Raw genomic sequence first — 18148 nt, 5'->3', positions numbered from 1 at the left:
TTGTTGGCCCTTGGGCCATGCCTCGAAAATGACAATCCTTTATAAAAATACTATTCCTAGAATTAAATATGCTGCCAAGTTGTTCATTGCTTCATAGCGTGGTGTAAGACTAGGAGACAAGAAAGGAAGTTTTAATAAATATTTTGATGCTGCTGTCCTGTAACCTCAATCATCTTCTTTTGTTTGCTTGCAGAATGTGTCTGCTTTGCTAACACACATCTTGTCTGTTCCATAAAAGCAAATCAAATTTATCACAGTAAAACTGCTGTATGTGGTAAAAAGAATTTCTGAATTTGTAATGCCCTCTTTTGTTTTCTCGTACAACATTGGTCACTGTAAAAGCTGGATAGCTGGTGGAATAAAAAAAAAGGAAAAAAGGCAGGCAAAAATAAGAACAAAACTGTTGGTTTTGCAAGTATGTTTTTGTAAACGTGAACTAAATTGAAGCAGAAATCCTCATGGGAAAAATGAAGAGAACCGGGAGACTTTGAAAATACGGAACAGAGCAGAGTCCCTACCTGATGGTATTTTTAATAAATTTATCAAGCGGATATAAAAGATGATAATGAACATTCAAAACAGGGAGTGGCAGACCCCCCTTAGAGAGAAGGAACAGTATGGCACCTTCTGCACACTGCAGTTAGTTGGAATGACATTCTAATTAACCGCTGTAGGGAAGACCACAGAATTATATTAAAAACATACTAATGCAGTTTCTGGGTGATTGTTAAGGAGTTTGCCTAATCAGGGCAACATCTTCTTAGGAGGTCATGAATTAGTGCAGAAATCTAAATGTGAGAAGGAGCAGGACTATGATCAGAGGGTGTGCAGGTATGATATTGGCAGAACTGAGCTGTACTGTATTCAATTAGTGCCTCACATAGCTCAGAGAGTGTCCAGAACATGCCACAGAGCCTCATCATGAATGTTGATTTTGACACTTCATCTTTTACTTGTTCTTTAAAAAAAAAACAAACAACCACACAAAAAGGAATAAAGTGCCATATTTTGAAGATGCTTTAATATCTATATAAAATGGATACTCAAGGAAGTTCCTGTACTGCCATGGAAGAGGGGAAGAAAAGGAAACCAAGGTAAACTTCATTTTTATGCCAGTACTCTTAGTTTGTATTATTAGTCTTCACTTTAGTCAGAACGTTCCAAGTGAAATATCCTAATATCTACCACCTGCTCCCCCATCAGAATATGGGAATTTCTGAATGTCTCTTTTTCAGTAATAAGGAATCAAGAGGTTTCTAGAATAATAATGTGTCTCTTTAGTAGTTTTTTTAATGAGCACACAGAGATGATAGTATGTTTGATAGTGCAGTAGATTTCTCAGAGACTGTTGCTTTTCCACTGACTTCGATTATTTTTTAGCAATGTGCTTGCACTTTTTTCCCTCTTTGTGTTTTATGGCGAGTTGATTGGTTGGTGGTTTTTTTAACCACCTGACACCACACGCTTAAAATTGTAGCCCTTTATGGAAAAATGATCTCCTTTTTGGGTGCTGAAGGCTATCACAACTAGCTCTGAAATTTCACTTAGATGGACGACAGCCATTTTCATACGTTATACGTATTTTACAAACAACTGTTAAAGTATGTAATTAAGTTATCATTGTGCAGTGGGCTTAAAATGGTACATTTGCACCCATACTATGCAGCATTTGTTTTCTTGTGAATATTCACAGGGCTGGTTTCTCTGTTTCTAGGGAGTTTGTGCCTTTCTTGTTTTGGCTTATTTGTTCTTTTTCTGATTTTCAGAAATGTTTGGTATGAGATATTGTGAATTTGGAAACTGATCACTGTCTTTCAGATAATTTTTGATAACTTATTTCTTCTTCTCTCTTTTAAGTTGCAATACCACAGAGATTGATTGTCCTTTATTAGAGCTTGACACAAAATCTCAGCCTTGTTTAATAAGGCCTGTGCTGAAAGAATTTTTGTTATCATTTAGATAAAACCCTCAGTGCTTTTAACATTCCCCCCCCCCCAGAAAAAAAGGCTCAGCAGGCAACCTTGATTTTTACATGTTCAAAGAGCATAATTTTTCAGACTTGTTAATATTAATTTTTGATGACCGTAAAGAGTAAAGTGAGTTTGAAAAGTTGAGGAGATTAGCTAAAAACTGAGCTTTTGGGGAGAGTGCTGGACCTAACTAGGATATCTTAAATAGCTTTTTTTTTTCATGTTCGTTTGTCGTCTTGCTGGAAGATGAAGTTCTGAAAGTTTTAGATTCTCTCTGAATTACAAACAGAAAGTACCATATTTGATTACATGCTAACAAAGGGAATTAATAGGTAATTGCAAAAATAACTGTTGAAGCACTTACAAAACAGCACTGGAAAAATAACTGTATGCACAAGGAAATGCACCTCCTTCTTACAGTGTGCTCCCAAAGCAGCTGGTGTCTTGCTCTTTGATAAAATTGCTGGAATTATGTTAAGTTCAAGCTATACAATGAATTCCATTTGATTTGAAGGGAAGAGGGAGACTAAGGGGAAGGGGAAAACCTTCCTTTCTTCAAGAGGATGGGTTCTAAGTAACTTCTTTTCTTTTGCTATCAGGGTGTTATAATTTATTTTTTGCAGCATTCAGTCGTACCTTTTTCCTTTATCTTGCTGAAAGAGAATTACTTCTGTGCTTGCTGTTCCATTTGTTTGGCAGATTTATTGGTCTCTCCTTCCCTCTTGTAGTCCAATACTTGTATTGAAGGATTTTCTAATTATTAAAAAGCTTTATAATTTTCTCAATTCTGGGGTGCAGTTTCTGATCACAGTCAGAGGGACTGTCAGAAGTACCGACGGGTATGTGTTAGAATAATCTTCTGAGCTCTGAGATTTAAAGCCCTGGTTTTAAAGACTTTGAGCCCTGCCTTCCCGCAGTCCAGAACAATGCGTTAACTGTTGCACACTTATTTCTTGAAACTTGTTTTTTCTTTTTTTTTTGGGGGGGGTGGTGGGGGAAGGTTGGGAGCGGGGTTGTTTATTGTGAAAACAGGAAGAAAGTGTTAGAAAATTTTAAAAGTTTTGCTGGACAAGATTGTTTCCCCTCCACCCCATCCTCATCTCTCACACACACCCCCCCTCCCCCCCATATCACTAAGACAAATACATCTGTTCATTTACCAAGCTATTCTGGGATCAATGCTATAAAAATTATCCATACCATTTGATTCTGCTTCATAGTTCATGTTAAATTAAGAGTTAAATTTCCTTGTGTGGATCATACTTTCATCTGGGTTTTTTGTTTGTTTTCCCACTTCTTTGCCAGAAATAAAGTCCAGTGTTAGCTCGACTGTTTTCTGACTGTATGTCTGTTGTCTCTGTGGTTTTAATTCACAGTTCCCACTGAAAATGTTGCAACAATTGCAGACTGTGCGAGTGTGATTGAGGGTGTAAGTCGCAGTCGCAATGCCTTACTGAATGGAGACACAAAAAACTATGATTGGGATTCTGGGTACACGTGCCATCAGCTTGGGAGTGGAGCAATTGTAGTACAGCTGGCACAGCCCTACATGATTGGATCAATACGGTAAGTTGGTTTTTTTTCTCTAAATTGAGGGCAGTAGTGAAACTTCTGCTGAGTTACTTTCTTCAGAATATGACATTTGGGAATAACGGTAATTAGGGAACTAGTTTAGTAGTTGTCATTTGACTTCTTCATTCAATGTTATGGGCATGTTAAAAATTAAATGTGTGAATTATATGTCAAGACACAGCAGTGCAATTCCAGAAAAGATTACATTCCAGAGGCATAATAATAGTAACAGTCAAATTGTAAGGTTAAAAGCATATACTTATATTAAAATAGAAATTTAATTGCAACCTCACTTGTGGTCAAAGTAGGTGCAGTTTCTTGTATCTGCCTCATTGTGAAAACAGACCTGTTTATTGAAGAAAGCTATCATGTTGTGATAGGTTTACTTTTCACTATACATTTATCAAAAGTTCTTACTTGAATATGGAGTATATAATAAAGGCACAGTAATCTGAACATTGCTTTACAGTGTTGGATTAATGAATGTGTTTAAATCTGGTTTGAGTTCATTGGGCTATTTCTCCAGTAAATGTCTGTATGTATATGAAGAACAAAATTCTGGATAATGTAGAAACCTTGGAAATAGATTAGAGAGCAGAATTGTTCAGACGTGAAGACAAAAATGTCCTTGCCAACTTCAGATTATCTGACTGTAAATGTGGGGGGTTTGTTTCTTAAAATCTAAACATACAAAACCTTATCTTAATGACTTCTTGTTCTTTGTAAACTTAGAGTATGTTGTCAGGGACTTAATTTGTATTCTCTGTGATGATGGGGTAAAAAAGGAAAGATTTCTGAAGTTAGGGTACCAGGAAGCAAAGGTTGAAACCGCAGTGAGTACTGGCTCGCAACAGGAGACCGGGTATGTGAGTACGTGTTGCTAGGAATGAGCTTGGTGTCATCCACTTGTTAGAGTTGTCTCTTCAAACTGGCTGATAAGCAAGTGAGACTGGAAAGCTCTTTTATAACTGCCAGTTTCTGGCTTGTATGTTTTGGTTTTGGCTTGTGGCATTGTTATGATGGTTGTAAAACTTTGAAGATAAGTTTCAAAATCAGACCTAACAAAAGTACTGTTTTGTTTGTATACTAGCTATGTCATGTATATAGCTATGTCATGTATAGTGCAAGTCTGACATTGTTTTTGTTGTGTGAAACAAATTGAATAAGTATAGTTGGCACACTTGATGTTTGATGCTTTTGAGTTTGGTATCTTTAATGTTCAATTAAGTATTGCACCTGAAGTAGAAAACCAGGAAGACATAGTATTCAGTTTTCTTAAAAGAGATAATTGAAAATGCAATTACCTCATTTTCATGTCACTTTAAACTTAAATTTAAGTACCAGCAGAAGTTGTTGCCCACAGGAAGGAGCAAGAGAAAAATATGTTAACTAAAATGCATAATTACTTAGGTCATAGTCTCTGCCTTCCTATCTTACCCTTTTCTGCTGTCTTTCAATTGGTAAGTCATTTTCTAGTCAGTGCAAAAATACTGACTTTCCTATATCAAAAACTATGCTACTGTTTATTCAGAAGATTTTTATTAAGTCTCATTATTGAGATTCAGAGCAGCCCTGCAGAGAAGGACTTGGGGGTGTTGGTTGATGAGAAAATGAACATGAACCGGCTTCAGTGTGCGCTTGCAGCCCAGAAAGCCAGCTGTGTCCTGGGCTGCATCCAAAGGAGCGTGACCAGCAGGTCAAAGAAGGTGATCCTGCCCCTCTGCTCTGCTCTCATGAGACCTCACCTGGAGTATTGTGTGCAGTTCTGGTGTCCTCAACATAAAAAGGACATGGAACTGTTGGAACAAGCCCAGAGGAGGGCCACGAGGATGATCAGGGGACTGGAGCACCTTCTGTATGAAGATAGGCTGAGAAAGTTGGGGCTGTTCAGCCTGGAGAAGAGAAGGCTGTGTGGAGACCTCATAGCAGCCTTCCAGTATCTGAAGGGGGCCTATAGGGATGCTGGGGGACTCTTCGTTAGGGACTGTAGTGATAGGACAAGGGGTAACGGGTTAAAACTTAAACAGGGGAAGTTTAGGTTGGATATAAGGAGGAAATTCTTTCCTGTTAGGGTGGTGAGGCACTGGAATGGGTTGCCCAGGGAGGTTGTGAATGCTCCATCCCTGGCAGTGTTCAAGACCAGGTTGGACAGAGCCTTGGGTGATATGATTTAGCCCACGGCAGGGGGGTTGGAACTAGATGATTTTAAGGTCCTTTCCAGCCCTAACTATTCTATGATTCTATGATTCTATGATTATTAAATAGTGTGATAGGTGAACTAAACTTTTAGTTACCAAGAAATTATAATTGTATAATTGGCAAGTGTGTATGGCCAATTAAAAAAAAAAAACGAACCCGAGTATCGCATAATTTTAAACTAATAGGCATTTAGTGATGTGTGTGGTATTGCACTGTACTGATACACAGTCAGAATGTCATCTATCCTTGTGAGCTTTCCTGCATGTGTAGTACAAACAAGATGAGTAGCTTGCCATAAAAACGAGCAATACAAAACATTATCATCTAGGGTATCTTCTGACAGAGGAGACTACCTGCATTTCCTAGAGATGGAAATGCTAATGCTATGTTATCTTTTCCTTCTTGTGTCTGCCTAGAAGAATTAATGGTTTAAGTTGCAGCTACATCTGTTGCTATATCACAAGCAGCCAAGGGAAAGACTCCCCTTTGAGAGTGGAAGTGAGGTTTCGCTGTGTGGCAGCTACAGCTTTGGCAACGGTCTAGAACATGTCCTGTACTGTGCAATGCTAAAAGTGGTGACTTTTTATTTAGCACCAGGAAATCTGTGACCGGAACAGAAATCAAATTATATATAAACATAGATTAGGGCAAAAAGTCTTCAATATTTTATCTTGATGAAAGAAGATTTTTTTGAACTGAGTGTCTTCCACAGCTGCTTGAAATGTTTTCATTGACTGTTTTCCTGTGGTTTGTTTGCTTGAAAATTCCCTTGATCTCACCTACCCACCTAATAGAAAAAAATTTCCCGGAGCAAGGCTGTACATGCTGGCTGAACACCGTGACTGCAAAATTGGAAAAATTGCTCTATCCCCAGAAACTGAGTCATTTCACCTGTGGGTTTGGATTATAAATCAGTAATTAAGAATTAAAGTACGTACCTTTTAAGTTCAGAGACATGAGTGTGCCATTGAATATATTTGTAGCAGACAGAGTAAACATACAAGCCTTTGAAAAAAGGATAGTAGCTGCTTTTAGTCTGTAGAATTCAGAATGCTGCTCGGGGAAAGCCTCCAAGTCAGAATGTGTAACCATGGCAACTAAATTCCAAGTATGAAAAAAGCAGAACTCTTGGTACTACTCAAAGATGATTTAGAACTGCATAAGAATTTACTGTTTCAGGAATGGATCTTCTGTATGCATGTTTTCTGCAGAAGTCGTCCCATTGTCTTTGAATCTTAGAACCATTCAGGTGGGAAGAGATTTGAGGAATTCCAGCCTGTTCCTCTGATGAGGGTCAGCTATGAAGAAAGACCATCCTACTGAAGGCTTTATGCACTTGGGTCTTGAAAACCTCCAAAGAAGGAAATTTCTGAACTTCTCTGAGTGGCCTGTTCCAATGTTTAATTATCTTCACAGTGTACTTTTAGGTGTTTTTTTTTTATTTTTCATGGTGTTCCTGTTCTCCTATGCCTCTTGTCCATCTGAAACATCCTGTTTCAATTTTTGACCATTGTCTTGTTTTTCCCATTCTGCACCTCAGTAAAGAGCCTGGCTCAGTCTTTTTGATAACCTGCTTTTCAGGTATTAAAAAGAGCTGTTAGGTTCCTCTCCAATCCCAACCCTTCTTAGGCTAAACAAGGCAATTTCCTCAGCCTCTTGTACAGTGCATGTTCACCAACCTCCTGACCATCTTGATTGTCCTATGATAGACTTGCTCAGATGTATCAATGTTGTATTTGGGTCCAATATGAGATGCAGTATACCAGATGTGATCTAACAGGTGTCAAGTAGAGTAGAACAGTCTGTTTCCCTTATTCTGCTGGTTCATTTGCTGTTGCTGTAACTCCAGATGCTGCTAGCCTTCATTGCTGAGAAGGTAGACAGGCAACTAATAGCATCTTCTGCTCAGTATGACTTCCATGTCCTTTTCAGCGCAGCCAGTCAGACTGGAGCATTTACTATTACAGTGGATTAGCCTGTATGAGGTGTAGGACTTGGCTTTTGATCTTTCTGGATTTGATGAGATTCTTGTTTTCCTGTGCCATTAGTCTTCCCAGAGGCTGGTAATCAGTCCTCCTGAATGGCAGCCACGCTCTGGAATTTATCAGTTGCATCCTGCAGTTTGCCGTTGTTTGCAAGCTTTATGAGGGCCCATTCCATCTCCTCGACCAGGTCATTGATAAAGATATTAAACAGGATAGGTCCCAGAATAGACTCTGGAGGAGCTCCTTTTCCATGCAGTACATGGATGATGTACTGTTGACCATTACCTGCGGAACTAAACAAGCAGGCTCATTTTTACCTGTGATGTAATCTATGTATCTAAACTGTAAAATCCCCACTTGGATACAGGAATGCTATAGGAGGCCATGTTGAAATGTGGTTAATGTCTAATACTTCTTCAGGTATTTGTATGTGGATTTGGAGCATGGTCTTCCACACCAGAATTTACTCAGAAATTCTGGAACAGATGTGATGATATTCTGTGCTCAGTAGTATTTCCTAATAGAAAAGACCTGAAAAACATGGGGGTTGGACTAGATAACCTTTAAAGGTCTCTTCCAACCCAAACTATTCTATGATTTTATTTTAAAATAGGTGTAACTGAATACTGTCTTTTAGACAATTTAGAAATTAAATCATTTTTCTGTTTAAGAGGTTTGTTTTATTAAGACTCCTACTTGGAACAGTTAACAGAGAAATCATTACTTTAGGTAGTTTTTCCGCATTGTTGCCAGTCTGGACAGAAAATAACATTGATATTTTTCCCCTCTGAAAAGGCCTTTATCAACGACAGAAAACCTATTATATTTAATTAGGAACAGAAAGAACAGCAATCGGTATATTTAGCATAGCAAACATACTTTAACTTCTAAATGGCTAAAACTGTAATATTGAAAGGTTGCCCTATCACTATAGCTGTCTAACTCACCCTGCATTTATTTGCAATAGAAGTGTAATACTATCTTTGACTGATAACTTCATTGTTTTTTTTTTTTTTCCTATAAATATAAAAAAAAAAAGGGGGGGGGGGGATGGGTCCCAAACAACCAACCCCAAACAAAAAAAGATAGGACAATGTCGGTTATAATATATTTGGCGGATGGAGACAGAATTTTTCTGTACCATAGTTGTTTTCCTGTTAGAATAAATAGAAATATTTTGCATTTTATAAAAGTCGATTAACCACTTAGCCCATTTTATCTATTCGGAGACTATTACTAATATGAATACATGATAGCCAACTGTTTTATTGTTCATATTCAGAGTAATTGTTAAATTACAAATGATATCAATTAGCTTTAATGTGTTTTCTGTTTGCTTATACCATCATCAATACATCTCTTATGCTTTCTAATTTTCCATACCACTTCTGCATATGAAGTTTTTCTTTGCTGCTCATTTTCTGTGCTTGACAGTGAAATCATAAGTCAGAATAAATGATCATATAAGCACATAGCAACTATGCAGGACTTTTGTCTCCTTTGTAGTGTCTTGATGAGAGATTGGTTTCCTGCAAGATAACTACTGAAACATAAATATCTGCAGAAAATGAAAGGGGATTATAGACAACCAGAGGCAAAAATGCAAAGAATTGTCCAAAAAAGAACCACCACCACCTCTTTCCGTACCATTTGGGGTTTTATTTGTTTCCTCAACTTTCCACAAGTGATGCTACTTATGTTTTAATTTCTGTCTTTTTGATTTCTGTAAATATGTAAGTGGATTATGAGCACAGTATTATCAAATATTTATACTGTATGTGGTAACTACTGTCTTGCAGTATTCAGGAAGCAGGTATCATATCAGGTGTAGGGCTGTTACTGTTTTGTATTCTGCTAACACCTTGTGTATATGTAGTTATATAGCAGTCTGAACTAAACAGTAACAATATTTTTCTACAGAAATCTTTCTTAAAGAATAAAAAGCAAGCAGAAACAGCATAAAATGCTTTTCTCAGTACAGAATAATCAATTGTAGGGCAACACATGACATTTAGGGAAATACTGTTAAAAAAGTACTATAGCTTCTTTTGAGGTAACAGCCAATATGATTGTCTGACACCTGTAATATAAAATTCTATTTATATTTGAAAAACTTTGATTTTATATAATGGGGTATTGTCAACATGTGATGCAAGTAACAGCACCATTTTAAATGATTAACATGCTCAGACTTTATGCAGAGAAGTGGCATGTGAGATTCAGACTGGACATGAGGAGGAAATTCTTTACAATGAGGGTGGTAAAATACTGGCACAGGTTGCCCAGAGAGGTGGTGGATGCACCATTCCTGGATATTTTCAAGACCAGGCTGGATGTGGTTCTGAGCAACCTGATCTAACTAAATATGCCCCTGCTTATTGCAGGGGTGGTGGACTAGATGACCCTTGAAGGTCCCTTCTAGCCCAAACTATTCAGTGATTCTGAGAGAAATGTGTTTAACAAAGTTGCAAGGAATGAGCTGGAAAAAGCTTTGTTCTGCTTTTCCTTCTCAATCATGAGGGCATGATTTACTAACAAGAGCTAATTTAGCTTTTTATTCTAATATTGAAAGTCCTAGGAACATGGGCAATTTTGCTATAGACAGATGCATTTCCAATGACTTTAGTTCAGACTTTTTAAGTGGAATATTCTGCTTCCTGTGATTTAGTATCCATCTTAGCAAAATATTGCTTCTTTACAAAAGCTTAGCCTGGTAGTTTGCGTGGAATGTGTTTCAAAGATTACTCTAGCTGGCATAAAAAGTGGCTTTTGTGCTCAGTGTGCACTGGTGAATATTCATGTAATCACCTGAAAGTTTTTCACTGCTTATCCAGGAAGGCATTTCATGCCGAGTAAATACCAAATAGGTTCTGTCACCAGCCACCCTCCCCAGTCTCTCCTAAGAAAGCTACTGCAGGGAGGTGAAGAAAGAACTTTTTGTTTTCTTTCACAAGCCCCAGAGAAACAAAATCTACCTTTAGCATTCATGTGAAGTCACTTTGGGAAAGATTCTGCCAACTTTAATTCACTCATTGTTTGGTTTGTAATAATTCTTAGCCATATGTTTTTTTAAACCTATTTAACTTGGGCTAGGTTGTTTTGGGAGAGTGCAATTATTCACATTCTTAAAAGGAACACATCTGTCCTGTTAGCCTTTTGCTCTGAAGCTGAGCCAGTTGTGTTTTAATTACGGTATCGTTAGTTGAAATTACAATCATCAGTGTGCTTCTGATATTCAAACTTTTGATCATAGCTTTGAAAACATGCATCAAGGAAACAACACTGAGCCCCATGATGAAAAGAATCCTATCAAAAAATACATATTAAAATCACATTTTGTTAGCCTTTTAAAAATAAAACAAATTCACGTATGTTTTTCATTTCTTTCTTTTTATCATTTAAAAGATTTTGTTTATATATAGTTATTAAATTAATTTGGGATTTGTTGATTACTAGTACTTTACAAATTCAGGATTTTAATCCATAAACTTTTTTGTATTATTTTTTAACAGAAAATATTACTTTGTTTATTCTCTTGAGTATTTAGAGATCTTCAAGCAATAGAAAAGCATAATAGGGAGGATCTGATGAAGCAGGGGGAGATGAGTTGAAGTTGTGTGGTTTTGTTTTGTGGTGTGGGATTTTTTCCTTTTTAAGTCTTTCATGACACTACGGGCAATTATTGTTTACTTAGCTCTGAATTTTTTAATTTGTAAATAGACACTATTAATATGTGCTAAAAGGCTTAAGTGTTTTATTTTAGCTTCTTAAAGCTATTTTTGATAGCATATCGTTTTTGATAATGAGTTGGGTTCAGTTGAGAGCATCAAAGGAATTTATTTTAAATCTGCATGTCCAGTAGACTTGATTCCAAATGCTGGGATTTGAATGCATTTGAAACACTGAATGCATTCAAAGCGTTTCCAAATGCTTTGAATGCTGGGATTACAAAACCTAAAGAAAAAGAGCTGAACCAGATTGTTTTGATAAAAAGGTAATCGCATTGCTTTTTTAGGGCAAAGATGTAGACACATGTGTCCTTAATAACCAAATTCTGAAGGTGGTCCAGCTGCTGCTTGGGACAGCTTAAAATCCTTCTATCTGTAAAAGGAAGGATTCTGCATCCAACAACTGGCTAGGTCGTTTTTTGCATATTGGGTTTTTTTAAAGGTAGAAGTGAGCGATCTTATTTTGCAGTTATATTCCTCCCAGAAGAGGTAGCAGCTGAAAGCAAGAAAGACTTTCTCAACTGGAAGAAAGGAATTTATAATATAGGACTTAGGTATTCTTCTGTAAAACAATTAAAGAGAGACAGCTTGAAACTCTGTGCCAGGGAAATGTCTGTAGTGTGTCTCCGCTATTTCCATTGACAATCAATGCATGCTTATCTGTTGCATTTTGAAAAATGCAGATCTGTGGTAGTTCTTCCTCACAGCTGGGGAAAGAGCCTAGCTTAGCTGTATTACCTGGCTGTCGCAATTCTGTGTACATGTGGCTCTATTTACTCTCATTTAGGTCATCGTTGCGGTTATAGCTGTTTTGGATAGCCATGCTTCAGTTATTACAGCAGGTTCATTTGCTCCTGTAACAAACAGCCAGACTTAATCAGCAATCTTAGTAAGCGTTAGCTAACTTTCACCAACAGGATCAAGCAGCTGGTAACAGACAATATGTTGCAGTGGAATATTTATTTTTCATTGTTGTATTGAGTAAGGATTCAGAGAATAAGAGTTTTAACAAAAAAAAAAAAAATCAACAAACCTTAATTTTCCAGAACAGGCTTCATCTGGATAGTTCAGTTAGATTGTTACAATTCCAAAACTTTGGGTAAGCTGGAGAGAGAGCATTATTTCAGATAATGGTAAATGCAGCATGCTGGTTTTGCCTCTAGTCACCTCTAATTTAAATAGAAAAGATTTTTCAGATTTCGGTTTTGAGATCACATTTGTCATTGAGTTTATATGGAAACAATAAGAACAGCACTTAGTTTTTTTCTAAACTGTACTCTGCTGATCAGTGGAGTTACAAGTGGTTTATGTAAAATGTAGGCAAATCCTTATCAATCAAAATATAGATAACATTTAACTGCTTCTAAAAAACAAATTGCAGAAGTGTCTGACACTGTTCGGGCCAGTTCATTGCCCCTGTAAAAACCCTCTTTTCATTTCTGGATGCTTTATTGAAAAAAAAGGATGCTCCATATTGATTTGCAAACATGCTGGATAGAATTTTTTATGGCTTTTGCCAATGAAGGCATTCTGTGCTGGATATCATTCTTAAGTACACATATCTCAGTCCCACCCACTGAGGGGAAGAGGCAAGGTTATTGGTTGTGCTTTAATTCTTATCCTTAGAAAGAAAACTAAATAGAGGAGTAATGTTGAGGTTTCAAACGTCTCTTACATGGTGATTATCTCTTACAAGGGTGATAATCACCATGTAAAGAGAAAAGGAGCAGAAGATACAACATTTGCCACATGTGCTTTTTGAGAATTATGCACTTAAATCACGTCCCTGATGCTTTAGATCTTTCTCTCTGAGAGACAAGTATGAAAACTGAACACTGTTCAATACGTCAGTTAGTGCCTTTCCCAAAGAGCTGCGTGTTTGTTAGAATGAGTTTGGAATGAGTCCTTGAGGCCTCGTATTTTCTTCCTTTTTCTTCTGTCTTTTTAGCAGTATGGTCAACAGTTCATTGCCTTTTTCCTCATATTATGATGAACGAGGACTGGGAATCCCAATTTTCCTACTTGCCATTTTTGTTTAATATTTCTGTTGTATTTAAAAAAGAAAAGAATACAGTTAAAAAGACATCGTAATCTTTTTAGTCACCCAAAACTTTTTTCTTTCCCTGCTTAAGTTGCCCTTTCCAAACAGATCTTTGATTGAATCAAATTTAAAGCAGCCAATGCCACATGCCAAATAAATTAGTTTGTTACTGTCTTTCAAGTAAATGAAAAGTAATTATATTAATGTAATAGTTTAATGTTGGTAAGGTAGTTATTATAAAGCTGAAGTCTGTTACTGGCCTTAGGTTAATAAGATTAGAGACACTCAGGTTTGAGATGACAGAAACAGTAAAGACCTTGCTGAGTGTTAGAGGCATATTCAAAAAAAAGAAATAGCTAAGTTTTAAGAGGAGGAAATTCATAACTGGATAACTTAAGCAGCTTGGTTTAATGCTTATTTTACTTATCACTCAACTTCTTCATATTTAGGTTGCTTCTTTGGGACTGTGATGATCGGAGCTACAGCTATTACATTGAGGTTTCAACAAATCAGCAGCAGTGGACTATGGTGGCTGATCGCACAAAAATTTCCTGCAAGTAAGTTACTTATTTGCTCAAAGTCAGAACTGAAAACTGTTACTGGGTTTGGGTTGTTGGTTTCTTTTTATTTATCCTTTTGTTCACTACTTACATAGATGACTTTTTGATTATGAAAATGTTGAACATTAGATGACCTGTAGATAATGAACTTTAGACCCTTGAATACAACTTTAAGAGGTAACAGCTTTTAGTGTGGTTGAATATTGAGACTTTCAGATCAGAAGCAAGTTCTGAAGATCCACATCAGTACTGGATCTTCAGTCAGTCAGTTTGATTGTTCATTCTCAGAAGTAGTCTGCCTCCCATATCCTTGGGTTTGTGATAACTGGAAGTTAAACCGTGTTTCTTGCAAGTTCACGTGTTTATTGTGACCGTGGTGTCAAATTCCCCTGCCTTGAGAAACCTGGTAGGAGAGGAAATAGAGTATGCTTGGTAAAAGATTTTCTTGTTCAAATGCCTTTCTCCCTTATCAAAGCACATAAATGTATTGTAGGATATTTGAAGGGGTAGGGAGAGTGAGGGTAGGGACCAAATTGTAACAGATTAAACGGTTACCTAAGCTTGACCTTGTCTCTGTTCAAAAGCAGAGTACCTGACTTGCATGCACTGACCACTCTACTTTTGAACAGAACCCTTCCTTAGAAAAAAATGCTTCTTAAAAAGCAATTAAAGTGAAAAATTGTTTCATTTTCATTTGTATACTTAAGTCGGAAGAAATAATGAGTGAATACTCTTCACATGTATTCTCTCTGTTGTCTTTTCTGCAATTATTTGGTGTGCTGATAAAACCTATTCTTGTAGTATGAAAGAATAATTCAGTGTTGATAGTCATCTTAAACCATTTGGTAGTTTAAATTACAAGTAAAGAATTGCCCAGATACTTAAATCCCATTCTCATGGGACTGAAAAGATAGGTTGCAAATTTATACATCACATATCCCGAAGACAGGTATGCTCATCAGTCAGTGAATGTTGATAGGTTATGGTCTTCTGGCTGATCCCCAGGGAAGCTCAGACTTAAAATCTTATTTCCCTCTTTTTCCCTGAGTCAGGTTTCCATAGCATATGCTTTCCTTCCTGGGACAAAACTGAAGTCATCAGCTCATTTGGAGACATCCCCACCCATCCTGTATTTGTGCTAACCGAAAACAAAAAAATTGCTTTCACAAATTCAGAGACATAGCTCAGTTTGTCATGTGGAGCAAGAGAGTTATTCGGTCCTTTCTAGTGACGCTGCAGGTACTCATTTTTCTAAAGTTGATATTCTGTCTCTTAAGAAATAATGCAGTTCAAAGAGGGGTTACAGTGCTGTCTAGACAAGTTGGTGAAGGAGAACTTGACACGTCCTTTCACTGTCTATAAAGGGCAGAGTATTGATGAGCAGAAAACTGGGGTTCTGCCTGCAGCTCTGGAGAAAGAGTAAAGGAGATTTAATCATTCTCAGAGGCATCTCAGCATAGTAGATAAATTTCATCTCTTTGTCTGCCTACAGCAGTGGGAGCACTGAAAGGCTGAAGCCACAAAAGAGAGAGACTCAGAATCTTTTTGCATGCTCTCTTTGCACATTTTGATACTAATAGCCTGTAGCAGTCTAAGGGAGCACTTGCTTAAGTATGTACAGTGCAGGTGGAATTGCTGATTGACTGCCCAGTTCAAATATCTACTCACCATGTTCAAACCACTTTTTTTTAAAGAAAAACCTTGGAAAAGTATAGGTGCATCCCTGAAATAAAGATAGATACCTTCTCATAGTATACTTCAGTATTTCGGTTCAAAACAGGTGCTCTGGAAGTTCTCTAATCTGTGGCTTCAAGAACTATTTTCATGTGTATTAGAGAATTGTATTTTGCCTAATTTCTGGCTCTGACAGAGATGCATCTAGATGGCAGAAAGCCAGTCTTTCATCTTGAAGTCTACATATTTACAGTGTCCCAGCACTGTCTGTAACTGCCTGCTCTAAACAAATACAGAGACCTGGTCCTGAAGCTTACAATTACAAAAGCTCAGTGGACTCCAGAACAATTAAATTTAACAAGGACTAGAAAAAATTAAAAAGCAGCAATTTATAAAAAAACTTACTCCTCTGTGAAAGTTTTCTGTCCTCTGCAGTTATATTTAAAGACTGTCTCATCTGTAACTGAGATAAGTAAAAAAGTTTGTGCCCTACCCCCTTATCCACCCTCCCAGTTTTCAGATGATTTCTTTGCATTCAACAGCACTTTTTCATGTTCAATTTAAATCTCTTGCCCTTTATGATCAGCAGATTGGATGGGGTATTTTTTCAGTCAGACCACCACAAAAACGAAAATGTTTTAAATATGTTTAATTTTCTGTTCAAGTAGGATTTGCAGAAGTGCTGAAATGACTTCAGCCCAAATATTTCTTGAATTGTAATGGCAGGTTGATAACTCTAAATACTAAATAAATAAGTATGTGTATCATTTTAAAAATATATATAAAATAATATAGGTATATTTAAATGTTAATTATGTTAATGAGATATATAAAAAGTACTGTATAACTTCCAAATGTTACAAAGGGTAGGACTGCTCTGTAAGGTAAGAGAGGATCATAATTGCATACCGTCAGAGCTTGACCACTTTTATTTTACAAAAAATACAGAAGTGTTGTACTATGACTTACAAAGCCATGCTATTAGTGCTTAAAACCAATTGAATGTAGAATGGAAGAGACATCATCATTCAGTGACTCATGCACTGAGTGAAGACCCTCATTTAAAATTGTTGGGTAAGGTTTTGATACGGTGATGGAGACAAGAGAAGAAAATTGAACCAGTCGCTGGTAGGAATATGTGAAGAGCTGACTTTTTTTAATTTAATTTCTATAATATTGTAAAATACCCAGCTCAAAACAAATTGAGAATGTAGGGGTTTGCCACGAAAACAAGCAAGTTATTTTTATTTTATGTAATTTTAACATCAACAACAAGCAGAGGACTTGAAGAGCTGGATTTTAACCAAAATTAAAAGATGCTGTAATAAGGCAGAGGTGGTGCAGTTTGTCTAATTTGCTGTCATAGTACAATGATAAAGATACTACTGCTGAATGCTGGGTTCCTGTCTCTGTCCTTCCTCTTACCATGATTGCAATGGTATTTTATGCAAACAGCTTCAATAGAGAGAAATCTGCCAATGAATGCCTTTTAGTCAAGTCATTCAGGCACTCCCCAAAGAAAAGCAAGAATCAAACTCATGCACTGTGTCTGTATTTGTCTCACCATGAGGTGAGTCAAACAGTTAAAGGTTTCCTGTGTTCATCAATTTGCCTTAGCCAGACTACAGCATAATGGGGTGGAAGCTACACTAGCCTTTGTTTTCTGTATGTTAATGAATATTGCAGCCCTCTCTCACCTGGAAGAAACAAACCGAATACTTTGCTCATGTGGTCAGAGTTTGCAACTATTTTTTCTCTTGGCCAAATTCTAATTTTTTTGATGAATACTTGGACATTGCAGTTTAAAAGGGTCTAATCCTACAGAGGTATAAAAATTGTCTTAGGCTTGTGTGTCTTTGTTTAAAGAAAATGAAAGAACACATGTCCTTGTGTGGGACTACGATTGCTGGTTTCATTGCAAGCACCTCTCAGCAGCAGTCAGTTAAGAATCATTATACTTGTATTTGTGTCAGGTTAAAATATTAATTCCTTCCAAAACGTAAAGTCCAAATTATGTCTGTTTCTCTTCTGAATTTTCAAGATGTGAGTACAGTCTAAGTGGTTGATAAGGTGTTGAAATACCAGTTTTACCTTTTCTGGTATTAGTCCTGTGTTTAGTATGCTGCAGCAGACTCCAGAAGAATAACTCACTTGCTTTTCTGTGTTTTAATATGCTGCAGTAGCAAATGAAAGTGGATTGAGTTACAATACAGAGAACTTCACTGGGGCCCACATTTGAAAAGGTAGAATACTTGCAATGAGAAAATTTTTTTGCCAGTAGTATTCTCTGTTCACTTTCCTGTCTTCAAAGACATGTGTGTAAGAGTTGCTTCCTTTTCTGTTTGCTGCCTGGCTTTCTGTCTACCCAGTCTTTCAGTGGAATTACAGTCTTCTGTGAAAGTCATTTGTGTGCTGTCTC

The 18148-nt window shown here is 37.0% G+C and overlaps 1 protein-coding gene across 4 annotated transcripts in view; it reads left to right on the top strand.

Annotated features, from left to right (window-relative positions):
• Window positions 1–18148, top strand: part of BTBD9 (BTB domain containing 9) — a 184930-nt gene that overhangs the window by 88250 nt on the left and 78532 nt on the right. For all 4 annotated transcript variants that reach the window (XM_057415465.1, XM_057415464.1, XM_057415462.1 and 1 more), the window contains 2 exons: window positions 3347–3536; window positions 13945–14052. In XM_057415465.1, coding sequence (XP_057271448.1) covers window positions 3347–3536; window positions 13945–14052 — 298 coding nt within the window. The remainder of the gene's footprint in view (window positions 1–3346; window positions 3537–13944; window positions 14053–18148) is intronic.

Source organism: Pezoporus wallicus, unplaced genomic scaffold, assembly GCF_028554395.1.
Source record: "Pezoporus wallicus isolate ANWC-B61680 ecotype Strahan unplaced genomic scaffold, APGP_CSIRO_Pwel_v1 contig_5352, whole genome shotgun sequence".
NCBI lineage: Eukaryota > Metazoa > Chordata > Aves > Psittaciformes > Psittacidae > Pezoporus > Pezoporus wallicus.
This window is presented reverse-complemented; position numbering and strand designations above follow the sequence as displayed.